Source organism: Engystomops pustulosus, unplaced genomic scaffold (genome assembly GCF_040894005.1).
Source record: "Engystomops pustulosus unplaced genomic scaffold, aEngPut4.maternal MAT_SCAFFOLD_124, whole genome shotgun sequence".
Taxonomy (NCBI): Eukaryota; Metazoa; Chordata; class Amphibia; order Anura; family Leptodactylidae; genus Engystomops; species Engystomops pustulosus.
Window position 1 is genome coordinate 98,194 of NW_027285005.1, and position 27,030 is coordinate 125,223.

General features: G+C 56.7%; 1 protein-coding gene across 2 annotated transcripts in view; it reads left to right on the plus strand.

Moving 5' to 3' along the window:
- Positions 1-27,030, plus strand: part of LOC140108393 (integrin alpha-M-like) — a 94,609-nt gene that overhangs the window by 8,703 nt on the left and 58,876 nt on the right. For both annotated transcript variants that reach the window (XM_072131705.1, XM_072131706.1), the window contains exon 2: positions 7,332-7,434. In XM_072131705.1, coding sequence (XP_071987806.1) covers positions 7,332-7,434 — 103 coding nt within the window. The remainder of the gene's footprint in view (positions 1-7,331; positions 7,435-27,030) is intronic.

Consider the following 27,030-nt stretch of genomic DNA (forward strand, 5'->3'; position numbering starts at 1 on the left):
TTGGGTGTACGAGGAGACTGGATCAGTGGGTGTATGAGGAGTGTGGATCAGTGGGTGTATGAGGAGACTAGATCAGTGGTTGTACGAGGAGACTGGATCAGTGGGTGTATGAGGACACTGGATCAGTGTTTGTATGAGGAGACTGGATCAGTGGGTGTACGAGGAGACTGGATCATTGGGTGTACGAGGAGACTGGATCAGTGGGGGTATGAGGAGACTGGATCAGTGGGTGTATGAGGAGACTGGATCATTGGGTTGTGCGTGGAGCCTGGATCAGTGGGTGTATGAGGAGACTGGATCAGTGGGTGTATGAGGAGACTGGATCGGTATTGGTTTATGGGGAGACTGGATCAGTGGGGGGGTACGAGGAGAGTGAATCAGTGGGTGTATGATGAGACTGGATCAGTGGGTGTATGAGGAGACTGGATCATTGGGTGTACGAGGAGACTGGATCAGTGGGTGTATGAGGAGACTGGATCAGTGGGTGTACGAGGAGACTGGATCAGTGGGTGTACGAGGAGACTGGATCAGTGGGGGAATGAGGAGACTGGATCAGTGGGTGTACGAGGAGACTGGATCAGTAAGTTGTGAGTGGAGACTGGATCAGTGGGTGTATGAGGAGGCTGGTTCAGTGGGTGTACGAGGAGACTGGATCAGTGCGTGTATGAGGAGACTGGATCAGTGGGTGTATGAGGAGACTGGATCAGTGGAGGTGTATTAGGAGACTAGATCAGTGGGTGTATGAGGAGACTGGATCAGTGGGGTGTATGAGGAGACTGGATCAGTGGGTGTATGAGGAGACTGGATCAGTGGAGGTGTATGAGGAGACTGGATCAGTGGAGGTGTATTAGGAGACTGGATCAGTGGGTGTGTGAGGAGAATGGATCAGTGGGTGTATGAGGAGACTGGATCAGTGGGTGTATGAGGAGACTGGATCAGTGGAGGTGTATGAGGAGACTGGATCAGTGGAGGTGTATTAGGAGACTAGATCAGTGGGTGTATGAGGAGACTGGGTCAGTGGGTGTATGAGGAGACTGGGTCAGTGGGTGTATGAGGAGACTGGATCAGAGGGTGTATGAGGAGACTGGATCAGTGGGTGTATGAGGAGAGTAGATCAGTGGGTGTATGAGGAGACTGGAACAGTGGGGTGTATAAGGAGACTGGATCATTGGATGTATGATGAGACTGGATCAGTGGGTGTATGAGGAGACTGGATCAGTGGGTGTACGAGGAGACTGGATCAGTGCGTGTATGAGGAGACTGGATCAGTGCGTGTACGAGGAGACTGGATCAGTGGGTGTATGATGAGACTGGATCAGTGGGTGTATGAGGAGACTTGATCAGTGGGTGTATGAGGAGACTGGATCAGTGGGTGTATGAGGAGTGTGGATCAGTGGGTGTATGAGGAGACTAGATCAGTGGGTGTACGAGGAGACTGGATCAGTGGGTGTATGAGGACACTGGATCAGTGTTTGTATGAGGAGACTGGATCAGTGGGTGTACGAGGAGACTGGATCATTGGGTGTCCGAGGAGACTGGATCAGTGGGGGTATGAGGAGACTGGATCAGTGGGTGTATGAGGAGACTGGATCAGTGGGTTGTGCGTGGAGCCTGGATCAGTGGGTGTATGAGGAGACTGGATCAGTGGGTGTATGAGGAGACTGGATCGGTAGTGGTTTATGGGGAGACTGGATCAGTGGGGGGGTACGAGGAGAGTGAATCAGTGGGTGTATGATGAGACTGGATCAGTGGGTGTATGATGAGACTGGATCATTGGGTGTACGAGGAGACTGGATCAGTGGGGGTATGAGGAGACTGGATCAGTGGGTGTACGAGGAGACTGGATCAGTGGGTTGTGATGGGAGACTGGATCAGTGGGTGTATGAGGAGAGTGGATCAGTGGGTGTACGAGGAGACTGGATCAGTGGGGGGTACGAGGAGAGTGGATCAGTGGGTGTATAAAGAGACTGGATCAGTGCGTGTATGAGGAGACTTGATCAGTGGGTGTATGAGGAGACTGGATCAGTGGGGTGTATGAGGAGAGTAGATCTGTGGGTGTATGAGGAGACTGGATCAGTGGGGTGTATAAGGAGACTGGATCAGTGGATGTATGAGGAGACTGGATCACTGGGTGTATGATGAGACTGGATCAGTGGGTGTATGAGGAGACTGGATCAGTGGGTGTATGAGGAGACTGGATCAGTGGGTGTATGAGGAGACTGGATCAGTGGGTGTACGAGGAGACTGGATCGGTAGTGATGTATGGGGAGACTGGATCAGTGGGGGGGTACGAGGGGAGTGGATCAGTGGGTGTATGAGGAGACTGGATCAGTGGGTGTACGAGGAGACTGGATAATTGGGTGTACGAGGAGACTGGATCAGTGGGGGAATGAGGAGACTGGATCAGTGGGTGTACGAGGAGACTGGATCAGTAAGTTGTGAGTGGAGACTGGATCAGTGGGTGTATGAGGAGTGTGGATCAGTGGGTGTACGAGGAGACTGGATCAGTGGGTGTATGAGGAGACTGGATCGGTAGTGGTTTATGGGGAGACTGGATCAGTGGGGGGGTACGAGGAGAGTGAATCAGTGGGTGTATGATGAGACTGGATCAGTGGGTGTATGATGAGACTGGATCATTGGGTGTACGAGGAGACTGGATCAGTGGGTGTATGAGGAGACTGGATCAGTGGAGGTGTATGAGGAGACTGGATCAGTGGAGGTGTATTAGGAGACTAGATCAGTGGGTGTATGAGGAGACTGGGTCAGTGGGTGTATGAGGAGACTGGGTCAGTGGGTGTATGAGGAGACTGGATCAGAGGGTGTATGAGGAGACTGGATCAGTGGGTGTATGAGGAGAGTAGATCAGTGGGTGTATGAGGAGACTGGAACAGTGGGGTGTATAAGGAGACTGGATCATTGGATGTATGATGAGACTGGATCAGTGGGTGTATGAGGAGACTGGATCAGTAAGTTGTGAGTGGAGACTGGATCAGTGGGTGTATGAGGAGTGTGGATCAGTGGGTGTACGAGGAGACTGGATCAGTGGGTGTATGAGGAGACTGGATCGGTAGTGGTTTATGGGGAGACTGGATCAGTGGGGGGGTACGAGGAGAGTGAATCAGTGGGTGTATGATGAGACTGGATCAGTGGGTGTATGATGGATCAGTGGGGGTATGAGGAGACTGGATCAGTGGGTGTACGAGGAGACTGGATCAGTGGGTTGTGATGGGAGACTGGATCAGTGGGTGTATGAGGAGAGTGGATCAGTGGGTGTACGAGGAGACTGGATCAGTGGGGGGTACGAGGAGAGTGGATCAGTGGGTGTATAAAGAGACTGGATCAGTGCGTGTATGAGGAGACTTGATCAGTGGGTGTATGAGGAGACTGGATCAGTGGGGTGTATGAGGAGAGTAGATCTGTGGGTGTATGAGGAGACTGGATCAGTGGGGTGTATAAGGAGACTGGATCAGTGGATGTATGAGGAGACTGGATCACTGGGTGTATGATGAGACTGGATCAGTGGGTGTATGAGGAGACTGGATCAGTGGGTGTATGAGGAGACTGGATCAGTGGGTGTATGAGGAGACTGGATCAGTGGGTGTACGAGGAGACTGGATCGGTAGTGATGTATGGGGAGACTGGATCAGTGGGGGGGTACGAGGGGAGTGGATCAGTGGGTGTATGAGGAGACTGGATCAGTGGGTGTACGAGGAGACTGGATAATTGGGTGTACGAGGAGACTGGATCAGTGGGGGAATGAGGAGACTGGATCAGTGGGTGTACGAGGAGACTGGATCAGTAAGTTGTGAGTGGAGACTGGATCAGTGGGTGTATGAGGAGTGTGGATCAGTGGGTGTACGAGGAGACTGGATCAGTGGGTGTACGAGGATACTGGATCAGTGGATGTATGAGGAGACTGGATCAGTGGGTGTATAAAGAGACTGGGTCAGTGGGTGTATGAAGAGACTGGATCAGTGGGTGTATGAAGAGACTGGATCAGTGGGTGTATGAGGACACTGGATCAGTGGTGGTGTATGGGGAGACTGGATCAGTGGGTTTATGAGGAGACTGGATCAGTGGGGGTGTACGGGGAGACTGGATCAGTGGGTGTATCTTTCTTGTCCCTCCACTCCCAGTCCTTCTCTGCTGTCCCCCACTCCCAGTCCATCTCTCCTGTCCCTCCACTCCCAGTCCTTCTCTCCTGTCCCTGCACTCCTAGTTCTTCTCTCTTGTCCCCCACTCCCAGTCCTTCTCTCCTGTCCCTCCACTCCCAGTCTATCTCTCCTGTCCCTCCACTCCCAGTCCTTCTCTCCTGTCCCTGCACTCCTAGTTCTTCTCTCTTGTCCCTCCACTCCCAGTCCTTCTCTCCTGTCCCTCCACTCCCAGTCCTTCTCTCCTGTCCCCCACTCCCACTCCCAGTTCTTCTCTCCTGTCCCTCCACTCCCAGTCCTTCTCTCCTGTCCCTCCACTCCCAGTCCTTCTCTCCTGTCCCCCACTCCCAGTCCATCTCTCCTGTCCCTCCACTCCTTCTCTCCTGTCCCTGCACTCCTAGTTCTTCTCTCTTGTCCCCCACTCCCAGTCCTTCTCTCCTGTCCCTCCACTCCTAGTTCTTCTCTCTTGTCCCCCACTCCCAGTCCTTCTCTCCTGTCACCCACCCCCAGTCCTTCTCTCCTGTCCCCCACTCCCAGTCCTTCTCTCCTGTCCCTCCACTCCCAGTTCTTCTCTCCTGTCCCCACTCCCAGTCCTTCTCTCCTGTCCCCCACTCCCAGTCCTTCTCTCCTGTCCCTCCACTCCCAGTCCTTTTCTCCTGTCCCTCCACTCCTAGTCCTTCTCTCTTGTCCCTCCTCTCCCAGTCCTTCTCTCTTGTCCCTCCTCTCCCAGTCCTTCTCTCCTGCCCCCCACTCCCAGTCCTTCTCTCCTGTCCCTCCACTCCCAGTCCTTCTCTCCTGTCCCTCCACTCCTAGTCCTTCTCTCTTGTCCCTCCTCTCCCAGTCCTTCTCTCTTGTCCCCCACTCGCAGTCCTTCTCTCCTGCCCCCCACCCCCAGTCCTTCTCTCCTGTCCCCCACTCCCAGTCCTTCTTTCCTGTCCCTCCACTCCCAGTCCTTCTCTCTTGTCCCCCAGTCCTTCTCTCTTGTCCCCCACTCCCAGTCCTTCTCTCCTGTCCCTCCACTCCCAGTCCTTCTCTCCTGTCCCTCCACTCCTAGTCCTTCTCTCTTGTCCCTCCTCTCCCAGTCCTCTCTTGTCCCTCCTCTCCCAGTCCTTCTCTCCTGCCCCCCACTCCCAGTCCTTCTCTCCTGTCCCCCACTCCCAGTCCTTCTCTCCTGTCCCTCCACTCCCAGTCCTTTTCTCCTGTCCCTCCACTCCTAGTCCTTCTCTCTTGTCCCTCCTCTCCCAGTCCTTCTCTCTTGTCCCTCCTCTCCCAGTCCTTCTCTCCTGCCCCCCACTCCCAGTCCTTCTCTCCTGTCCCTCCACTCCCAGTCCATCTCTCCTGTCCCTCCACTCCCAGTCCTTCTCTCTAGTCCCCCACTCCCAGTCCTTCTCTCCTGTCCCTCCACTCCCAGTCCTTCTCTCCTGTCCCCCACCCCCAGTCCTTCTCTCCTGTACCCCAGTCCTTCTCTCCGGTCCCTCCACTCCAAGTCCTTCTCTCCTGTCCCCACCCCCAGTCCTTCTCTCCTGTCCCTCCACTCCCAGTCCTTCTCTCCTGTCCCCCACCCCCAGTCCTTCTCTCCTGTCCCTTCACTCCCAGTCCTTCTATCTTGTCCCTTCACCCCCAGTCCTTCTCTCCTGTCCCTCCACTCCCAGTCCTTCTCTCTTGTCCCCCACTCCCAGTCCTTCTCTCATGTCCCTCCACTCCCAGTCCTTCTCTGCTGTCCCTGCACTCCTAGTTGATCTGTCCTACCCCCCCTCCCAGGCCCTCTCTGCTAACTTGCCCACCACTTACAGTCCTTCTCTCCTGTCCCTCCACTCCCAGTCCTTCTCTCCTGTCCCTCCACTCCCAGTCTTTCTCTCCTGTCCCTCCACTCCCAGTCCTTCTCTCCTGTCCCTCCACTCCCAGTCCTTCTCTCCTTTCCCTCCACTCCCAGTCCTTCTCTCCTGTCCCTCCACTCCCAGTCCTTCTCTCCTGTCCCTTCACTCCCAGTCCTTCTATCTTGTCCCTTCACCCCCAGTCCTTCTCTCTTGTCCCTTCACTCCCAGTCCTTCTCTCCTGTCCCTCCACTCCCAGTCCTTCTCCCCTGTCCCTCCACTCCCATTACTTCTCTCCTGTCCCCACTCCCAGTCCTTCTCTCTTGTCCCTCCTCCCCCAGTTCTTCTCTCTTGTCCCTCCACTCCCAGTCCTTCTCTCCTGTCCCCCACTCCCAGTCCTAATTCCCTGTTCCTCCACTCCCAGTCCTTCGCTCCTGTCCCCCACTCCCAGTCCTAATTCCCTGTTCCTCCACTACCAGTCCCTCTCTCCTGTCCCCCACTCCCAGTCCTAATTCCCTGTTCCTCCACTCCAAGTCCTTCTTTCCTGTCCCCCCACTTCCAGTCCTCTCCTGTCCCCCCACTTCCAGGTCTTTTTATCTATCCCCCAAATCCCAGTCCTTCTCTGCTGTCCCTCCACTCCCAGTTGATGTGTCCTTCCCCCCCTCCCAGGCCCTCTCTGCTAACCTGCCCACCACTTACAGTCCTTCTATCCTGTCCCTCCACTCCCAGCCTTTCTCGTCCCCCCCTTTAAATTCTGGTCCTTCTCTCCCATCAGGTCCTATATTCTCAATGCTCATTTACCTTTGTCTTCCCCTAGTCCTACTTGTGTTATTTCTTTCCCTCTCATCTTCTGATTATCCTCAGATGTCTCTGTGACCACCAGTAGTAGTTATTACACTTTCCATGGAAATATTGATTGACCCTATGGGGCTCATTTACCAAGGGTCCGAACACCGCACTTTCGTCTGGTTTCCTGAATATTTCAGTTTAGCTCCGAATTGCCCCGGGATTTTTGGCCCCCGCGATCGGATTGTGGCGCATTGCGCCGGCTTTCACGCAACAAAAATTGGGGGGGGGGGCGTTGCCATCGGACAACCCGATGGATTCGGAAAAAACGCGTAATTTGAAAAACGATTTGTGTCACAAGATCACGCACTCACATCACGCACCAGGAAGAAGAAGGTGAACTCCGGCGGACCTCGGGCGCACAACCTTAGTGAATCCCGGCAGACTCGAATCCTCATCAGACAATGCACCGCGAGATCGCGACAGGATCGGGTAAGTAAATGAGCCCCTATGGATTTGGTAGGACCCTTGTACTTCCATTAGGACATGTTCTCTAAAAATCACATTCTCCTTGTCACAGTCTTGTCCTTGGCTGGAGCATCCTTTCTGGACACAGAGCAGCCAATCATATTCCGGGGCAGTGACCCCAGCTTCGGACATCAGGTCATACAGCTTGGAAAAAGGTTAGTGCAGTCTCCTCTCTCTTGTGCAGTCTCCTCCCTCCTGTGCAGTCTCCACCCTCCTGTGCAGTCTCCTCTCTCCTGTGCAGTCTCCTCATTCCTGTGCAGTCTCCTCCCTCCTGTGCAGTCTCCTCTCTCCTGTGCAGTCTCCTCTCTCCTGTGCAGTCTCCTCCCTCCTGTGCAGTCTCCTCTCTCCTGTGCAGTCTCCTCCCTTCTGTGCAGTCTCTTCCCTACTGTCCAGTGTCATCTGTCCTGTGCAGTGTCCTCCCTCCTGTGCAGTGTCCTCCTCCCTGTCCAGTGTCCTCCCTCCTGTGCAGTCTCCTCTCTCCTGTGCAGTGTCCTCCCTCCTGTGCAGTGTGCTCCCTTCTGAGCAGTGTCCTCCCTTCTGTGCAGTGTCCTCCCTCCTGTGCAGTGTGCTCACTTCTGTGCAGTCTCCTCCCTCTTGTGCAGTGTCCTCCCTCCTGTGCAGTCTCCTCCCTCCTGTGCAGTGTCCTCCCTCCTGTCCAGTGTCCTCTCTCATGTGCAGTCTCCTCCCTTCTGTGTAGTGTCCTCCCTCCTGTCCAGTGTCCTCTCTCCTGTGCAGTCTCCTCCCTCCTGTGCAGTATCCTCCCTCCTGTGCAGTGTCCTCTCTCCTGTGCAGTCTTCTCCTTTCTGTGCAGTGTCCTCCCTCCTGTCCAGTGCCCTCTCTCCTGTGCAGTCTCCTCCCTTCTGTGCAGTATCCTCCCTCCTGTCCAGTGTCCTCCCTCCTGTGCAGTCTCCTGCCTCCTGTGCAGTGTCCTCCCTCCTGTGCAGTCTCCTCCCTTCTGTGCAGTGTCCTTCCTCCTGTGCAGTGTCCTCCATCTTGTGCAGTCATCTCCCGCCTGTGCAGAGTGCTCCCTTCTGTGCAGTGTTATTCCTCCTGTGCAGTGTCCTCCCTCCTGTGCAGTCTCCTCCCTCCTGTGCAGTGTCCTCTCTCCTGTGCAGTCTCTTCCCTTCTGTGCAGTGTCCTCCATCCTGTCCAGTGTCCTCTCTCATGTGCAGTCTCCTCCCTTCTGTGCAGTGTCCTCCCTCCTTTCCAGTGTCCTCTCTCCTGTGCAGTCTCCTCCCTCCTGTGCAGTCTTCTCCCTCCTGTGCAGTGTCCTCTCTCCTGTGCAGTCTTCTACTTTCTGTGCAGTGTCCTCCCTCCTGTCCAGGGCACTCTCTCCTGTGGAGTCTCCTCCCTTCTGTGCAGTGTCCGCTCTCCTGTCCAGTCTCCTCCCTCCTGTGCAGTGTGCTCCCTTCTGTGCAGTGTCCTTCCTCCTGTGCAGTGTCCTCCCTCCTGTGCAGTCTCCTCCCTCCTGTGCTGTCTCCTCCCTCCTGTGCAGTGTCCTCTCTCCTGTGCAGTCTCTTCCCTTCTGTGCAGTCTCCTCCCTCCTGTGCAGTGTCCTCTCTCCTGTGCAGTCTCCTCCCTTTCTGTGCAGTGTCCTCCCTCCTGTGCCGTCTCCTCCCTTCTGTGCAGTGTCCTCCCTTCTGTGCAGTGTCATTCCTCCTGTGCAGTGTCCTCCCTCCTGTGCAATCTCCTCCCTCCTGTGCAGTCTCCTCCCTTCTGTGCAGTGTCCTTCCTCCTGTGCAGTGTCCTCCATCTTGTGCAGTCTCCTCCCTCCTGTGCAGTGTCCCCACTCCTGTGCAGTGTCTTCCCTTCTGTGCAGTGTCCTCCCTCCTGTCCAGTGTCCTCTCTTCTGTGCAGTGTCCTTCCTCCTGTGCAGTGTCCTCCCTCCTGTGCAGTCTCCTCCCTCCTGTGCAGTCTCCTCCCTCCTGTGCAGTCTCCTCCCTCCTGTGCAGTCTCCTCCCTTTCTGTGCAGTGCCCTCCCTCCTGTCCAGATCCCTCCCTCCTGTGCAGTCTCCTCCCTCCTGTGCAGTGTCCTCCCTCCTGTGCAGTGTGCTCCCTTCTGTGCAGTGTCATTCCTCCTGTGCAGTGTCCTCCCTCCTGTGCAGTCTCCTCCCTCCTGTGCAGTGTCCCTTCTCCTGTGCAGTGTCTTCCCTTCTGTGCAGTGTCCTCCCTCCTGTCCAGTGTCCTCTCTTCTGTGCAGTGTCCTTCCTCCTGTGCAGTGTCCTCCCTCCTGTGCAGTCTCCTCCCTCCTGTGCAGTTTCCTCCCTCCTGTGCAGTCTCCTCCCTCCTGTGCAGTGTCCTTTCTCCTGTGCAGTCTCTTCCTTTCTGTGCAGTCTCCTCCCTCCTGTGCAGTCTCCTCCCTTTCTGTGCAGCGCCCTCCCTCCTGTCCAGTTCCCTCCCTCCTGTGCAGTCTCCTCCCTCCTGTGCAGTGTCCTCCCTCCTGTGCAGTGTGCTCCCTTCTGTGCAGTGTCATTCCTCCTGTGCAGTGTCCTCCCTCCTGTGCAGTCTCCTCCCTCCTGTGCAGTCTCCTCCCTTTTGTGCAGTGTCCTTCCTCCTGTGCAGTGTCCTCCATCTTGTGCAGTCTCCTCCCTCCTGTGCAGTGTCCCCTCTCCTGTGCAGTGTCTTCCCTTCTGTGCAATGTCCTCCCTCCTGTCCAGTGTCCTCTCTTCTGTGCAGTGTCCTTGCTCCTGTGCAGTGTCCTCCATCTTGTGCAGTCTCCTCCCTCCTGTGCATTCTCCTCCCTCCTGTGCAATGTCCTCCCTCCTGTCCAGTGTCCTCCCTCCTGTGCAGTCTCCTCTCCTCTGTGCAGTGTCCTCCCTCCTGTGCAGTGTGCTCCCTTCTGTGCAGTGTCCTTCCTCCTGTGCAGTGTCCTCCCTTTCTGTGCAGTGCCCTCCCTCCTGTCCAGTTCCCTCCCTCCTGTGCAGTCTCCTCCCTCCTGTGCAGTCTCCTCCCTCCTGTGCAGTGTCCTCCCTCCTGTGCAGTGTGCTCCCTTCTGTGCAGTGTCATTCCTCCTGTGCAGTGTCCTCCCTCCTGTGCAGTCTCCTCCCTCCTGTGCAGTCTCCTCCCTTTTGTGCAGTGTCCTTCCTCCTGTGCAGTGTCCTCGATCTTGTGCAGTCTCCTCCCTCCTGTGCAGTGTCCCCTCTCCTGTGCAGTGTCCCCTCTCCTGTGCAGTGTCTTCCCTTCTGTGCAATGTCCTCCCTCCTGTCCAGTGTCCTCTCTTCTGTGCAGTGTCCTTGCTCCTGTGCAGTGTCCTCCATCTTGTGCAGTCTCCTCCCTCCTGTGCATTCTCCTCCCTCCAGTCCAGTGTCCCCTCTCCTGTGCAGTGTCTTCCCTTCTGTGCAATGTCCTCCCTCCTGTCCAGTGTCCTCTCTTCTGTGCAGTGTCCTTGCTCCTGTGCAGTGTCCTCCATCTTGTGCAGTCTCCTCCCTCCTGTGCATTCTCCTCCCTCCTGTGCAGTGTCCTCCCTGCTGTCCAGTGTCCTCCCTCCTGTGCAGTCTCCTCTCCTCTGTGCAGTGTCCTCCCTCCTGTGCAGTGTGCTCCCTTCTGTGCAGTGTCCTTCCTCCTGTGCAGTGTCCTCCCTTTCTGTGCAGTGCCCTCCCTCCTGTACAGTTCCCTCCCTCCTGTGCAGTCTCCTCCCTCCTGTGCAGTGTTCTGCCTCCTGTCCAGTGTGCTCCCTTCTGTGCAGTGTCATTCCTCCTGTGCAGTGTCCTCCCTCCTGTGCAGTCTCCTCCCTCCTGTGCAGTCTCCTCCCTTTTGTGCAGTGTCCTTCCTCCTGTGCAGTGTCCTCCATCTTGTGCAGTCTCCTCCCTCCTGTGCAGTGTCCCCTCTCCTGTGCAGTGTCTTCCCTTCTGTGCAATGTCCTCCCTCCTGTCCAGTGTCCTCTCTTCTGTGCAGTGTCCTTGCTCCTGTGCAGTGTCCTCCATCTTGTGCAGTCTCCTCCCTCCTGTGCATTCTCCTCCCTCCTGTGCAGTGTCCTCCCTCCTGTCCAGTGTCCTCCCTCCTGTGCAGTCTCCTCTCTCCTGTGCAGTGTCCTCCCTCCTGTGCAGTGTGCTCCCTTCTGTGCAGTGTCATTCCTCCTGTGCAGTGTCCTCCCTCCTGTGCAGTCTCCTCCCTCCTGTGCAGTCTCCTCCCTTTTGTGCAGTGTCCTTCCTCCTGTGCAGTGTCCTCCATCTTGTGCAGTCTCCTCCCTCCTGTGCATTGTCCCCTCTCCTGTGCAGTGTCTTCCCTTCTGTGCAATGTCCTCCCTCCTGTCCAGTGTCCTCTCTTCTGTGCAGTGTCCTTGCTCCTGTGCAGTGTCCTCCATCTTGTGCAGTCTCCTCCCTCCTGTGCATTCTCCTCCCTCCTGTGCAGTGTCCTCCCTCCTGTCCAGTGTCCTCCCTCCTGTGCAGTCTCCTCTCCTCTGTGCAGTGTCCTCCCTCCTGTGCAGTGTGCTCCCTTCTGTGCAGTGTCCTTCCTCCTGTGCAGTGTCCTCCCTTTCTGTGCAGTGCCCTCCCTCCTGTCCAGTTCCCTCCCTCCTGTGCAGTCTCCTCCCTCCTGTGCAGTCTCCTCCCTCCTGTGCAGTGTCCTCCCTCCTGTGCAGTGTGCTCCCTTCTGTGCAGTGTCATTCCTCCTGTGCAGTGTCCTCCCTCCTGTGCAGTCTCCTCCCTCCTGTGCAGTCTCCTCCCTTTTGTGCAGTGTCCTTCCTCCTGTGCAGTGTCCTCGATCTTGTGCAGTCTCCTCCCTCCTGTGCAGTGTCCCCTCTCCTGTGCAGTGTCCCCTCTCCTGTGCAGTGTCTTCCCTTCTGTGCAATGTCCTCCCTCCTGTCCAGTGTCCTCTCTTCTGTGCAGTGTCCTTGCTCCTGTGCAGTGTCCTCCATCTTGTGCAGTCTCCTCCCTCCTGTGCATTCTCCTCCCTCCAGTCCAGTGTCCCCTCTCCTGTGCAGTGTCTTCCCTTCTGTGCAATGTCCTCCCTCCTGTCCAGTGTCCTCTCTTCTGTGCAGTGTCCTTGCTCCTGTGCAGTGTCCTCCATCTTGTGCAGTCTCCTCCCTCCTGTGCATTCTCCTCCCTCCTGTGCAGTGTCCTCCCTCCTGTCCAGTGTCCTCCCTCCTGTGCAGTCTCCTCTCCTCTGTGCAGTGTCCTCCCTCCTGTGCAGTGTGCTCCCTTCTGTGCAGTGTCCTTCCTCCTGTGCAGTGTCCTCCCTTTCTGTGCAGTGCCCTCCCTCCTGTACAGTTCCCTCCCTCCTGTGCAGTCTCCTCCCTCCTGTGCAGTGTCCTGCCTCCTGTCCAGTGTGCTCCCTTCTGTGCAGTGTCATTCCTCCTGTGCAGTGTCCTCCCTCCTGTGCAGTCTCCTCCCTCCTGTGCAGTCTCCTCCCTTTTGTGCAGTGTCCTTCCTCCTGTGCAGTGTCCTCCATCTTGTGCAGTCTCCTCCCTCCTGTGCAGTGTCCCCTCTCCTGTGCAGTGTCTTCCCTTCTGTGCAATGTCCTCCCTCCTGTCCAGTGTCCTCTCTTCTGTGCAGTGTCCTTGCTCCTGTGCAGTGTCCTCCATCTTGTGCAGTCTCCTCCCTCCTGTGCATTCTCCTCCCTCCTGTGCAGTGTCCTCCCTCCTGTCCAGTGTCCTCCCTCCTGTGCAGTCTCCTCTCTCCTGTGCAGTGTCCTCCCTCCTGTGCAGTGTGCTCCCTTCTGTGCAGTGTCCTTCCTCCTGTGCAGTGTCCTCCCTCCTGTGCAGTCTCCTCCCTCCTGTGCAGTCTCCTCCCTCCTGTGCAGTCTCCTCCCTCCTGTGCAGTGTCCTCTCTCCTGTGCAGTCTCTTCCCTTCTGTGCAGTCTCCTCCCTCCTGTGCAGTGTCCTCTCTCCTGTGCAGTCTCCTCCCTTTCTGTGCAGTGTCCTCCCTCTTGTCCAGTGCACTCTCTCCTGTGCAGTCTCCTCCCTCCTGTGCAGTGTCCTCCCTCCTGTGCAGTGTCCTCCATCTTGTGCAGTCTCCTCCCTCCTTTGCAGTGTCCTCTCTCCTTTGCAGTGTCTTCTTTTCTGTGCAGGGTCCTCCCTCCTGTCCAGTGTCCTCTCTCCTGTGCAGTCTCCTCCCTCCTGTGCAGTGTGCTCTCTCCTGTGCAGTCTCCTCTCTCCTGTGCAGTCTCCTCTTTTCTGTGCAGTGTCCTACCTCCTGTCCAGTGTCCTCTCTCCTGTGCAGTCTCCTCCCTTCTGTGCAGTGTCCTCCCTCCTGTCCAGTGTCCTCTCTCCTGTGTAGTCTCCTCCCTCCTGTGCAGTGTCCTCCCTCCTGTGCAGTCTCCTCTCTCCTGTGCAGTCTCCTCTCTCCTGTCCAGTGTCCTCTCTCCTGTCCAGTGTCCTCTCTCCTGTGCAGACTCCTCTCTCCTGTCCAGTGTCATCTCTCCTGTGCAGTGTCCTCCCTCCTGTGGAGTCTCCTCCCTCCTGTGCAGTTCCCTCCCTCCTGTGCAGTCTCCTCTCTCCTATCCAGTCTCCTCCCTCCTGTGCAGTCTCCTCCCTCTCGGGCAGTCTCCTCCCTCCTATGCAAACTCCTTTCTCCTGTGCAGTCTCCTCCCTCCTGTGCAGTCTCCTCCCTCTTGTGCAGTGTCCTCTCTCCTGTGCAGTCTCCTCCCTTTCTGTGCAGTGTCCTCCCTCCTTTCCAGTGTCCTCTCTCCTGTGCAGTCTTCTCCCTTCTGTGCAGTCTCCTCCCTCCTGTGCAGTGTCCTCTCTCCTGTGCAGTCTTCTCCTTTCTGTGCAGTTTCCTCCCTCCTGTCCATGGCCCTCTCTCCTGTGGAGTCTCCTCCCTTCTGTACAGTGTCCACTCTCCTGTCCAATCTCCTCCCTCCTGTGCAGTGTGCTCCCTTCTGTGCAGTGTCCTTCCTCCTGTGCAGTGTCCTCCCTCCTGTGCAGTCTCCTCCCTCCTGTGCAGTCTCCTCCCTTCTGTGCAGTGTCCTCTCTCCTGTGTAGTCTCTTCCCTTCTGTGCAGTCTCCTCTCTCCTATGCAGTGTCCTCTCTCCTGTGCAGTCTCCTCCCTTTCTGTGCAGTCTCCTCTCTCCTGTGCAGTGTCCTCTCTCCTGTGCAGTCTCCTCCCTTTCTGTGCAGTGTCCTCCCTCCTGTCCAGTTCCCTCCCTCCTGTGCAGTCTCCTCCCTCCTGTGCAGTCTCCTCCCTCCTTGGCAGTCTCCTCCCTCCTTTGCAGTCTCTTCTCTCCACTGCAGTCTCTTCTCTCCTCTGCAGTCTCCTCTTTCCTGTGCAGTCTCCCTCCTACTGTGCAGTCTCCTCCGTCCTGGGCAGTCTCCTCCCTCCTGTGCAGTCTCCTCTCTCCTGTGCAGTATCCTCTCTCCTGTCCAGTGTCTTCTCTCCTGTGCAGTGTCCTCCCTCCTGTGTAGTCTCCTCCCTCTCGTGCAGTGTCCTTTCTCCTGTGCAGTCTCCTCCCTTCTGTGCAGTCTCCTCTCTCCTGTGCAGTCTCCTCTCTCCTGTGCAGTCTCCTCCCTCCTGTGCAGTCTCCTCCATCCTGTGCAGTCTCCTCCCTCCTGTGCAATCTTTTCTCTCCTCTGCAGTCTCCTCTTTCCTGTGCAGTCTCCTCTCTCCTTTGGAGTCTCCTCCCTCCTGTGCAGTGTCCTCTCTCCTGTGCAGCCTCCTCTCTTTTTTACAGTCTCCTCTCCCCTGTGCAGTGTCCTCCCTCCTTTGCAGTCTCCTCCCTCCTTTGCAGTCTCCTCTCTCCTTTGCAGTCTCCTCTCTCCTTTGCAGTCTCCTATCTCCTGTGCAGTCTCCTCTTTTCTGTGCAGTCTCCCCCCTCCTGTGCAGTCTCCCCTCTCCTGTGCAGTCTCCTCTCTCCTGTGCAGTCTCCTCCCTCCTGTGCAGTCTCCTCTTTCCTGTGCAGTGTCCTCTCTCCTGTGCAGTCTCCTCCCTTTCTGTGCAGTCTCCTCTCTCCTGTGCAGTGTCCTCTCTCCTGTGCAGTCTCCTCCCATTCTGTGCAGTGTCCTCCCTCCTGTCCAGTTCCCTCCCTCCTGTGCAGTCTCCTCCCTCCTGTGCAGTCTCCTCCCTCCATGGCAGTCTCCTCCCTCCTGTGCAGTCTCTTCTCTCCTCTACAGCCTCCTCTCTCCTCTGCAGTCTTCTCTCTCCTCTGCAGTCTCCCCCCTCCTGTGCAGTCTCCTCCCTCCTGGGCAGTCTCCTCCCTCCTGTGCAGTCTCCTCTCTCCTGTGCAGTATCCTCTCTCCTGTCCAGTGTCTTCTCTCCTGTGCAGTGTCCTCCCTCCTGTGCAGTCTCCTCCCTCTCGTGCAGTGTCCTCTCTCTTGTGCAGTCTCCTCCCTCCTGTGCAGTCTCCTCCATCCTGTGCAGTCTCCTCCATCCTGTGCAGTCTCCTCCCTCCTGTGCAATCTCTTCTCTCCTCTGCAGTCTCCTCTTTCCTGCGCAGTCTCCTCTCTCCTTTGGAGTCTCCTCCCTCCTGTGCAGTGTCCTCCCTCCTGTGTAGTGTCCTCTCTCCTGTGCAGCCTCCTCTCTTTTTTACAGTCTCCTCTCTCCTGTGCAGTGTCCTCCCTCCTGTGCAGTCTCCTCCCTCCTTTGCAGTCTCCTCTCTCCTTTGCAGTCTCCTCTCTCCTTTGCAGTCTCCTATCTCCTGTGCAGTCTCCTCTTTTCTGTGCAGTCTCCCCACTCCTGTGCAGTCTCCCCTCTCCTGTGCAGTCTCCCCTCTCCTGTGCAGTCTCCTCTCTCCTGTGCAGTCTCCTCCCTCCTGTGCAGTTTCCTCCCTCCTGTGCAGTCTCCTCCCTCCTGAGCAATCTCTTCTCTCCTCTGCAGTCTCCTCTTTCCTGTGCAGTTTCCTCTCTCCTTTGGAGTCTCCTCCCTCCTGTGCAGTGTCCTCCCTCCTGTGCAGTGTCCTCTCTCCTGTGCAGTCTCCTCTCTATTTTACAGTCTCCTCTCTCCTTTGCAGTGTCCTCCCTCCTGTGCAGTCCCCTCCCTCCTTTGCAGTCTCCTCTCTCCTTTGCAGTCTCCTATCTCCTGTGCAGTCTGCTCTTTTCTGTGCAGTCTCCTCCCTTCTGTGCAGTGTCCTCCCTCCTGTGCAGTGTCCTCCATCTTGTGCAGTCTCCTCCCTCCTGTGCAGTGTCATCTCTCCTTTGCAGTGTCTTCCCTTCTGTGCAGTGTCCTCCCTCCTGTCCAGTGTCCTCTCTCCTGTGCAGTCTCCTCCCTCCTGTGAGGTGTCCTCTCTCCTGTGCAGTCTCCTCCCTCCCGTGCAATCTCTTCTCTCCTCTGCAGTCTCCTCTTTCCTGTGCAGTCTCCTCTCTCCTTTGGAGTGTCCTCCCTCCTGTGCAGTGTCCTCCCTCCTGTGCAATTTCCTCTCTCCTGTGCAGTCTCCTCTTTTTTTTACAGTCTCCTCTCTCCTGTGCAGTGTCCTCCCTCCTGTGCAGTCTCCTCCCTCCTTTGCAGTCTCCTCTCTCCTTTGCAGTCTCCTCTCTCCTTTGCAGTCTACTATCTCCTGTTCAGTCTCCTCTTTTATGTGCAGTCTCCCCCCTCCTGTGCAGTCTCCCCTCTCCTGTGCAGTCTCCTCTCTCCTGTGCAGTCTCATCCCTCCTGTGCAATCTCTTCTCTCCTCTGCAGTCTCCTCTTTCCTGTGCAGTTTCCTCTCTCCTTTGGAGTCTCCTCCCTCCTGTGCAGTGTCCTCCCTCCTGTGCAGTGTCCTCTCTCCTGTGTAGTCTCCTCTCTTTTTTACAGTCTCCTCTCTCCTTTGCAGTGTCCTCCCTCCTGTGAGGTGTCCTCTCTCCTGTGCAGTCTCCTCCCTCCCGTGCAATCTCTTCTCTCCTCTGCAGTCTCCTCTTTCCTGTGCAGTCTCCTCTCTCCTTTGGAGTGTCCTCCCTCCTGTGCAGTGTCCTCCCTCCTGTGCAATTTCCTCTCTCCTGTGCAGTCTCCTCTTTTTTTTACAGTCTCCTCTCTCCTGTGCAGTGTCCTCCCTCCTGTGCAGTCTCCTCCCTCCTTTGCAGTCTCCTCTCTCCTTTGCAGTCTCCTCTCTCCTTTGCAGTCTACTATCTCCTGTTCAGTCTCCTCTTTTATGTGCAGTCTCCCCCCTCCTGTGCAGTCTCCCCTCTCCTGTGCAGTCTCCTCTCTCCTGTGCAGTCTCATCCCTCCTGTGCAATCTCTTCTCTCCTCTGCAGTCTCCTCTTTCCTGTGCAGTTTCCTCTCTCCTTTGGAGTCTCCTCCCTCCTGTGCAGTGTCCTCCCTCCTGTGCAGTGTCCTCTCTCCTGTGTAGTCTCCTCTCTTTTTTACAGTCTCCTCCCTCCTTTGCAGTCTCCTCTCTCCTTTGCAGTCTCCTATCTCATGTGCAGTCTCCTCTTTTCTGTGCAGTCTCCTCCCTTCTGTGCAGTGTCCTCCCTCCTGTGCAGTGTCCTCCATCTTGTGCAGTCTCCTCCCTCCTGTGCAGTGTCCTCTCTCCTTTGCAGTGTCCTCCCTCCTGTGCAGTCCCCTCCCTCCTTTGCAGTCTCCTCTCTCCTTTGCAGTCTCCTATCTCCTGTGCAGTCTCCTCTTTTCTGTGCAGTCTCCTCCCTTCTGTGCAGTGTCCTCCCTCCTGTGCAGTGTCCTCCATCTTGTGCAGTCTCCTCCCTCCTGTGCAGTGTCATCTCTCCTTTGCAGTGTCTTCCCTTCTGTGCAGTGTCCTCCCTCCTGTCCAGTGTCCTCTCTCCTGTGCAGTCTCCTCCCTCCTGTGAGGTGTCCTCTCTCCTGTGCAGTCTCCTCTTTTCTGTGCAGTGTCCTACCTCCTGTCCAGTGTCCTACGTCCTGTCCAGTGTCCTCTCTCCTGTGCAGTCTCCTCCCTTCTGTGCAGTGTCCTCCCTCCTGTCCAGTGTCCTCTCTCCTGTGCAGTCTCCCCCCTCCTGTGCAGTCTCCTCCCTCCTGGGCAGTCTCCTCCCTTCTGTGCAGTCTCCTCTCTCCTGTGCAGTATCCTTTCTCCTGTCCAGTGTCTTCTCTCCTGTGCAGTGTCCTCCCTCCTGTGCAGTCTCCTCCCTCTCGTGCAGTGTCCTTTCTCCTGTGCAGTCTCCTCCCTTCTGTGCAGTCTCCTCTCTCCTGTGCAGTCTCCCCCCTCCTGTGCAGTCTCCTCCCTCCCGTGCAATCTCTTCTCTCCTCTGCAGTCTCCTCTTTCCTGTGCAGTCTCCTCTCTCCTTTGGAGTGTCCTCCCTCCTGTGCAGTGTCCTCCCTCCTGTGCAATTTCCTCTCTCCTGTGCAGTCTCCTCTTTTTTTTACAGTCTCCTCTCTCCTGTGCAGTGTCCTCCCTCCTGTGCAGTCTCCTCCCTCCTTTGCAGTCTCCTCTCTCCTTTGCAGTCTCCTCTCTCCTTTGCAGTCTCCTATCTCCTGTTCAGTCTCCTCTTTTCTGTGCAGTCTCCCCCCTCCTGTGCAGTCTCCCCTCTCCTGTGCAGTCTCCTCTCTCCTGTGCAGTCTCCTCCCTCCTGTGCAGTCTCCTCCCTCCTGTGCAGTCTCCTCCCTCCTGTGCAATCTCTTCTCTCCTCTGCAGTCTCCTCTTTCCTGTGCAGTTTCCTCTCTCCTTTGGAGTCTCCTCCCTCCTGTGCAGTGTCCTCCCTCCTGTGCAGTGTCCTCTCTCCTGTGTAGTCTCCTCTCTTTTTTACAGTCTCCTCTCTCCTTTGCAGTGTCCTCCCTCCTGTGCAGTCTCCTCCCTCCTATGCAGTCTCCTCTCTCCTTTGCAGTCTCCTATCTCATGTGCAGTCTCCTCTTTTCTGTGCAGTCTCCTCCCTTCTGTGCAGTGTCCTCCCTCCTGTGCAGTGTCCTCCATCTTGTGCAGTCTCCTCCCTCCTGTGCAGTGTCCTCTCTCCTTTGCAGTGTCTTCCCTTCTGTGCAGTGTCCTACCTCCTGTCCAGTGTCCTACCTCCTGTCCAGTGTCCTCTCTCCTGTGCAGTCTCCTCCCTTCTGTGCAGTGTCCTCCCTCCTGTCCAGTGTCCTCTCTCCTGTGCAGTCTCCCCCCTCCTGTGCAGTCTCCTCCCTCCTTGGCAGTCTCCTCCCTCCTGTGCAGTCTCCTCTCTCCTGTGCAGTATCCTCTCTCCTGTCCAGTGTCTTCTCTCCTGTGCAGTGTCCTCCCTCCTGTGCAGTCTCCTCCCTCTCGTGCAGTGTCCTTTCTCCTGTGCAGTCTCCTCCCTTCTGTGCAGTCTCCTCTCTCCTGTGCAGTCTCCCCCCTCCTGTGCAGTCTCCTCCCTCCCGTGCAATCTCTTCTCTCCTCTGCAGTCTCCTCTTTCCTGTGCAGTCTCCTCTCTCCTTTGGAGTGTCCTCCCTCCTGTGCAGTGTCCTCCCTCCTGTGCAGTGTCCTCTCTTCTGTGCAGTCTCCTCTTTTTTTTACAGTCTCCTCTCTCCTGTGCAGTGTCCTCCCTCCTGTGCAGTCTCCTCCCTCCTTTGCAGTCTCCTCTCTCCTTTGCAGTCTCCTCTCTCCTTTGCAGTCTCCTATCTCCTGTTCAGTCTCCTCTTTTCTGTGCAGTCTCCCCCCTCCTGTGCAGTCTCCCCTCTCCTGTGCAGTCTCCTCTCTCCTGTGCAGTCTCCTCCCTCCTGTGCAGTCTCCTCCCTCCTGTGCAATCTCTTCTCTCCTCTGCAGTCTCCTCTTTCCTGTGCAGTTTCCTCTCTCGTTTGGAGTCTCCTCCCTCCTGTGCAGTGTCCTCCCTCCTGTGCAGTGTCCTCTCTCCTGTGCAGTCTCCTCTCTTTTTTACAGTCTCCTCTCTCCTTTCCAGTGTCCTCCCTCCTGTGCAGTCTCCTCCCTCCTTTGCAGTCTCCTCTCTCCTTTGCAGTCTCCTATTTCCTGTGCAGTCTCCTCTTTTCTGTGCAGTCTCCTCCCTTCTGTGCAGTGTCCTCCCTCCTGTGCAGTGTCCTCCATCTTGTGCAGTCTCCTCCCTCCTGTCCAGTGTCCTCTCTCCTGTGCAGTCTCCTCCCTCCTGTGAGGTCTCCTCTCTCCTGTGCAGTCTCCTCTCTCCTGTGCAGTCTCCTCTTTTCTGTGCAGTGTCCTACCTCCTGTCCAGTGTCCTACCTCCTGTCCAGTGTCCTCTCTCCTGTGCAGTCTCCTCCCTTCTGTGCAGTGTCCTCCCTCCTGTCCAGTGTCCTCTCTCCTGTGCAGTCTCCTCCCTCCTGTGAGGTGTCCTCTCTCCTGTGCAGTCTCCTCTTTTCTGTGCAGTGTCCTACCTCCTGTCCAGTGTCCTACGTCCTGTCCAGTGTCCTCTCTCCTGTGCAGTCTCCTCCCTTCTGTGCAGTGTCCTCCCTCCTGTCCAGTGTCCTCTCTCCTGTGCAGTCTCCCCCCTCCTGTGCAGTCTCCTCCCTCCTGGGCAGTCTCCTCCCTTCTGTGCAGTCTCCTCTCTCCTGTGCAGTATCCTTTCTCCTGTCCAGTGTCTTCTCTCCTGTGCAGTGTCCTCCCTCCTGTGCAGTCTCCTCCCTCTCGTGCAGTGTCCTTTCTCCTGTGCAGTCTCCTCCCTTCTGTGCAGTCTCCTCTCTCCTGTGCAGTCTCCCCCCTCCTGTGCAGTCTCCTCCCTCCCGTGCAATCTCTTCTCTCCTCTGCAGTCTCCTCTTTCCTGTGCAGTCTCCTCTCTCCTTTGGAGTGTCCTCCCTCCTGTGCAGTGTCCTCCCTCCTGTGCAATTTCCTCTCTCCTGTGCAGTCTCCTCTTTTTTTTACAGTCTCCTCTCTCCTGTGCAGTCTCCTCCCTCCTGTGCAGTCTCCTCCCTCCTGTGCAGTCTCCTCCCTCCTGTGCAATCTCTTCTCTCCTCTGCAGTCTCCTCTTTCCTGTGCAGTCTCCTCTTTCCTTTGGAGTCTCCTCCCTCCTGTGCAGTCTCCTCCCTCCTGTGCAGTCTCCTCCCTCCTGTGCAGTCTCCTCCCTCCTGTGCAGTCTCCTCCCTCCTGTGCAGTCTCCTCCCTCCTGTGCAATCTCTTCTCTCCTCTGCAGTCTCCTCTTTCCTGTGCAGTTTCCTCTCTCCTTTGGAGTCTCCTCCCTCCTGTGCAGTGTCCTCCCTCCTGTGCAGTGTCCTCTCTCCTGTGTAGTCTCCTCTCTTTTTTACAGTCTCCTCTCTCCTTTGCAGTGTCCTCCCTCCTGTGCAGTCTCCTCCCTCCTATGCAGTCTCCTCTCTCCTTTGCAGTCTCCTATCTCATGTGCAGTCTCCTCTTTTCTGTGCAGTCTCCTCCCTTCTGTGCAGTGTCCTCCCTCCTGTGCAGTGTCCTCCATCTTGTGCAGTCTCCTCCCTCCTGTGCAGTGTCCTCTCTCCTTTGCAGTGTCTTCCCTTCTGTGCAGTGTCCTACCTCCTGTCCAGTGTCCTACCTCCTGTCCAGTGTCCTCTCTCCTGTGCAGTCTCCTCCCTTCTGTGCAGTGTCCTCCCTCCTGTCCAGTGTCCTCTCTCCTGTGCAGTCTCCCCCCTCCTGTGCAGTCTCCTCCCTCCTTGGCAGTCTCCTCCCTCCTGTGCAGTCTCCTCTCTCCTGTGCAGTATCCTCTCTCCTGTCCAGTGTCTTCTCTCCTGTGCAGTGTCCTCCCTCCTGTGCAGTCTCCTCCCTCTCGTGCAGTGTCCTTTCTCCTGTGCAGTCTCCTCCCTTCTGTGCAGTCTCCTCTCTCCTGTGCAGTCTCCCCCCTCCTGTGCAGTCTCCTCCCTCCCGTGCAATCTCTTCTCTCCTCTGCAGTCTCCTCTTTCCTGTGCAGTCTCCTCTCTCCTTTGGAGTGTCCTCCCTCCTGTGCAGTGTCCTCCCTCCTGTGCAGTGTCCTCTCTTCTGTGCAGTCTCCTCTTTTTTTTACAGTCTCCTCTCTCCTGTCCAGTGTCCTCCCTCCTGTGCAGTCTCCTCCCTCCTTTGCAGTCTCCTCTCTCCTTTGCAGTCTCCTCTCTCCTTTGCAGTCTCCTATCTCCTGTTCAGTCTCCTCTTTTCTGTGCAGTCTCCCCCCTCCTGTGCAGTCTCCCCTCTCCTGTGCAGTCTCCTCTCTCCCTTGCAGTCTCCTCCCTCCTGTGCAGTCTCCTCCCTCCTGTGCAATCTCTTCTCTCCTCTGCAGTCTCCTCTTTCCTGTGCAGTTTCCTCTCTCGTTTGGAGTCTCCTCCCTCCTGTGCAGTGTCCTCCCTCCTGTGCAGTGTCCTCTCTCCTGTGCAGTCTCCTCTCTTTTTTACAGTCTCCTCTCTCCTTTCCAGTGTCCTCCCTCCTGTGCAGTCTCCTCCCTCCTTTGCAGTCTCCTCTCTCCTTTGCAGTCTCCTATTTCCTGTGCAGTCTCCTCTTTTCTGTGCAGTCTCCTCCCTTCTGTGCAGTGTCCTCCCTCCTGTGCAGTGTCCTCCATCTTGTGCAGTCTCCTCCCTCCTGTCCAGTGTCCTCTCTCCTGTGCAGTCTCCTCCCTCCTGTGAGGTCTCCTCTCTCCTGTGCAGTCTCCTCTCTCCTGTGCAGTCTCCTCTTTTCTGTGCAGTGTCCTACCTCCTGTCCAGTGTCCTACCTCCTGTCCAGTGTCCTCTCTCCTGTGCAGTCTCCTCCCTTCTGAGCAGTGTCCTCCCTCCTGTCCAGTGTCCTCTCTCCTGTGCAGTCTCCTCTCTCCTGTGCAGTATCCTCTCTCCTGTCCAGTGTCTTCTCTCCTGTGCAGTGTCCTCCCTCCTGTGCAGTCTCCTCCCTCTCGTGCAGTGTCCTTTCTACTGTGCAGTCTCCTCCCTTCTGTGCAGTCTCCTCTCTCCTGTGCAGTCTCCCCCCTCCTGTGCAGTCTCCTCCCTCCCGTGCAATCTCTTCTCTCCTCGGCAGTCTCCTCTTTCCTGTGCAGTCTCCTCTCTCCTTTGGAGTGTCCTCCATCCTGTGCAGTGTCCTCCCTCCTGTGCAGTGTCCTCTCTCCTGTGCAGTCTCCTCTTTTTTTTACAGTCTCCTCTCTCCTGTGCAGTGTCCTCCCTACTGTGCAGTCTCCTCCCTCCTTTGCAGTCTCCTCTCTCCTTTGCAGTCTCCTCTCTCCTTTGCAGTCTCCTATCTGCTGTTCAGTCTCCTCTTTTCTGTGCAGTCTCCCCCCTCCTGTGCAGTCTCCCCTCTCCTGTGCAGTCTCCTCTCTCCTGTGCAGTCTCCTCCCTCCTGTGCAGTCTCCTCCCTCCTGTGCAGTCTCCTCCCTCCTGTGCAATCTCTTCTCTCCTCTGCAGTCTCCTCTTTCCTGTGCAGTCTCCTCTTTCCTTTGGAGTCTCCTCCCTCCTGTGCAGTCTCCTCCCTCCTGTGCAGTCTCCTCCCTCCTGTGCAGTCTCCTCCCTCCTGTGCAGTCTCCTCCCTCCTGTTCAATCTCTTCTCTCCTCTGCAGTCTCCTCTTTCCTGTGCAGTTTCCTCTCTCCTTTGGAGTCTCCTCCCTCCTGTGCAGTGTCCTCCATCTTGTGCAGTCTCCTCCCTCCTGTGCATTCTCCTCCCTCCTGTGCAGTGTCCTCCCTCCTGTCCAGTGTCCTCCCTCCTGTGCAGTCTCCTCTCCTCTGTGCAGTGTCCTCCCTCCTGTGCAGTGTGCTCCCTTCTATGCAGTGTCCTTCCTCCTGTGCAGTGTCATTCCTTTCTGTGCAGTGCCCTCCCTCCTGTCCAGTTCCCTCCCTCCTGTGCAGTCTCCTCCCTCCTGTGCAGTGTCCTCCCTCCTGTGCAGTGTGCTCCCTTCTGTGCAGTGTCATTCCTCCTGTGCAGTGTCCTCCCTCCTGTGCAGTCTCCTCCCTCCTGTGCAGTCTCCTCCCTTTTGTGCAGTGTCCTTCCTCCTGTGCAGTGTCCTCCATCTTGTGCAGTCTCCTCCCTCCTGTGCAGTGTCCCCTCTCCTGTGCAGTGTCTTCCCTTCTGTGCAATGTCCTCCCTCCTGTCCAGTGTCCTCTCTCCTGTGCAGTGTCCTTGCTCCTGTGCAGTGTCCTCCATCTTGTGCAGTCTCCTCCCTCCTGTGCATTCTCCTCCCTCCTGTGCAGTGTCCTCTCCTCTGTGCAGTGTCCTCCCTCCTGTGCAGTGTGCTCCCTTCTGTGCAGTGTCCTTCCTCCTGTGCAGTGTCCTCCCTTTCTGTGCAGTGCCCTCCCTCCTGTCCAGTTCCCTCCCTCCTGTGCAGTCTCCTCCCTCCTGTGCAGTGTCCTGCCTCCTGTCCAGTGTGCTCCCTCCTGTGCAGTCTCCTCCCTCCTGTGCAGTCTCCTCCCTTTTGTGCAGTGTCCTTCCTCCTGTGCAGTGTCCTCCATCTTGTGCAGTCTCCTCCATCTTGTGCAGTCTCCTCCCTCCTGTGCAGTGTCCCCTCTCCTGTGCAGTGTCTTCCCTTCTGTGCAATGTCCTCCCTCCTGTCCAGTGTTCTCTCTTCTGTGCAGAGTCCTTGCTCCTGTGCAGTGTCCTCCATCTTGTGCAGTCTCCTCCCTCCTGTGCATTCTCCTCCCTCCTGTGCAGTGTCCTCCCTCCTGTCCAGTGTCCTCCCTCCTGTGCAGTCTCCTCTCTCCTGTGCAGTGTCCTCCCTCCTGTGCAGTGTGCTCCCTTCTGTGCAGTGACCTTCCTCCTGTGCAGTGTCCTCCCTCCTGTGCAGTCTCCTCCCTCCTGTGCAGTCTCCTCCCTCCTGTGCAGTGTCCTCTCTCCTGTGCAGTCTCTTCCCTTCTGTGCAGTCTCCTCCCTCCTGTGCAGTGTCCTCTCTCCTGTGCAGTCTCCTCCCTTTCTTTGCAGTGTCCTCCCTCTTGTCCAGTGCTCTCTCTCCTGTGCAGTCTCCTCCCTCCTGTGCAGTGTCCTCCCTCCTGAGCAGTGTCCTCCATCTTGTGCAGTCTCCTCCCTCCTGTGCAGTGTCCTTTCTCCTTTGCAGTGTCTTCTTTTCTGTGCAGGGTCCTCCCTCCTGTCCAGTGTCCTCTCTCCTGTGCAGTCTCCTCCCTGCTGTGCAGTGTGCTCTCTCCTGTGCAGTCTCCTCTCTCCTGTGCAGTCTCCTCTTTTCTGTGCAGTGTCCTACCTCCTGTCCGGTGTCCTCTCTCCTGTGCAGTCTCCTCCCTTCTGTGCAGTGTCCTCCCTCCTGTCCAGTGTCCTCTCTCCTGTGTAGTCTCCTCCCTCCTGTGCAGTGTCCTCCCTCCTGTGCAGTCTCCTCTCTCCTGTGCAGTCTCCTCTCTCCTGTCCAGTGTCCTCTCTCCTGTCCAGTGTCCTCCCTCCTGTTGAGTCTCCTCCCTCCTGTGCAATCTCTTCCCTCCCTCCTGTGCAGTCTCCTCTCTCCTATCCAGTCTCCTCCCTCCTGTGCAGTCTCCTCCCTCTCGGGCAGTCTCCTCCCTCCTGTGCAGTCTCTTCCCTCCTGTGCAGTCTCCTCCCTCTTGTGCAGTGTCCTCTCTCCTGTGCAGTCTCCTCCCTTTCTGTGCAGTATCCTCCCTCCTTTCCAGTGTCCTCTCTCCTGTGCAGTCTTCTCCCTTCTGTGCAGTCTCCTCCCTCCTGTGCAGTGTCCTCTCTCCTGTGCAGTCTTCTCCTTTCTGTGCAGTGTCCTCCCTCCTGTCCATGGCCCTCTCTCCTGTGGAGTCTCCTCCCTTCTGTGCAGTGTCCACTCTCCTGTTCAATCTCCTCCCTCCTGTGCAGTGTGCTCCCTTCTGTGCAGTGTCCTTCCTCCTGTGAAGTGTCCTCCCTCCTGTGCAGTCTCCTCCCTCCTGTGCAGTCTCCTCCCTCCTGTGCAGTGTCCTCTCTCCTGTGTAGTCTCTTCCCTTCTGTGCAGTCTCCTCTCTCCTATGCAGTGTCCTCTCTCCTGTGCAGTCTCCTCCCTTTCTGTGCAGTCTCCTCTCTCCTGTGCAGTGTCCTCTCTCCTGTGCAGTCTCCTCCCTTTCTGTGCAGTGTCCTCCCTCCTGTCCAGTTCCCTCCCTCCTGTGCAGTCTCCTCCCTCCTGTGCAGTCTCCTCCCTCCTGTGCAGTCTCCTCCCTTCTTGGCAGTCTCCTCCCTCCTGTGCAGTTTCCTCTCTCCACTGCAGTCTCCTCTCTCCTCTGCAGTCTCCTCTTTCCTGTGCAGTCTCCCTCCTACTGTGCAGTCTCCTCCGTCCTGGGCAGTCTCCTCCCTCCTGTGCAGTCTCCTCTCTCCTGTGCATTATCCTCTCTCCTGTCCAGTGTCTTCTCTCCTGTGCAGTGTCCTCCCTCCTGTGTAGTCTCCTCCCTCTCGTGCAGTGTCCTTTCTCCTGTGCAGTCTCCTCCCTTCTGTGCAGTCTCCTCTCTCCTGTGCAGTCTCCTCTCTCCTGTGCAGTCTCCTCCCTCCTGTGCAGTCTCCTCCATCCTGTGCAGTCTCCTCCCTCCTGTGCAATCTCTTCTCTCCTCTGCAGTCTCCTCTTTCCTGCGCAGTCTCCTCTCTCCTTTGGAGTCTCCTCCCTCCTGTGCAGTGTCCTCTCTCCTGTGCAGCCTCCTCTCTTTTTTACAGTCTCCTCTCCCCTGTGCAGTCTCCTCCCTCCTGTGCAGTCTCCTCCCTCCTTTGCAGTCTCCTCTCTCCTTTGCAGTCTCCTCTCTCCTTTGCAGTCTCCTATCTCCTGTGCAGTCTCCTCTTTTCTGTGCAGTCTCCCCCCTCCTGTGCAGTCTCCCCTCTCCTGTGCAGTCTCCTCTTTCCTGTGCAGTCTCCTCCCTCCTGTGCAGTCTCCTCTTTCCTGTGCAGTGTCCTCTCTCCTGTGCAGTCCCCTCCCTTTCTGTGCAGTCTCCTCTCTCCTGTGCAGTGTCCTCTCTCCTGTGCAGTCTCCTCCCTTTCTGTGCAGTGTCCTCCCTCCTGTCCACTTTCCTCCCTCCTGTGCAGTCTCCTCCCTCCTGTGCAGTCTCCTCCCTCCTGTGCAGTCTCCTCCCTCCATGGCAGTCTCCTCCCTCCTGTGCAGTCTCTTCTCTCCTCTACAGCCTCCTCTCTCCTCTGCAGTCTCCCCCCTCCTGTGCAGTCTCCTCCCT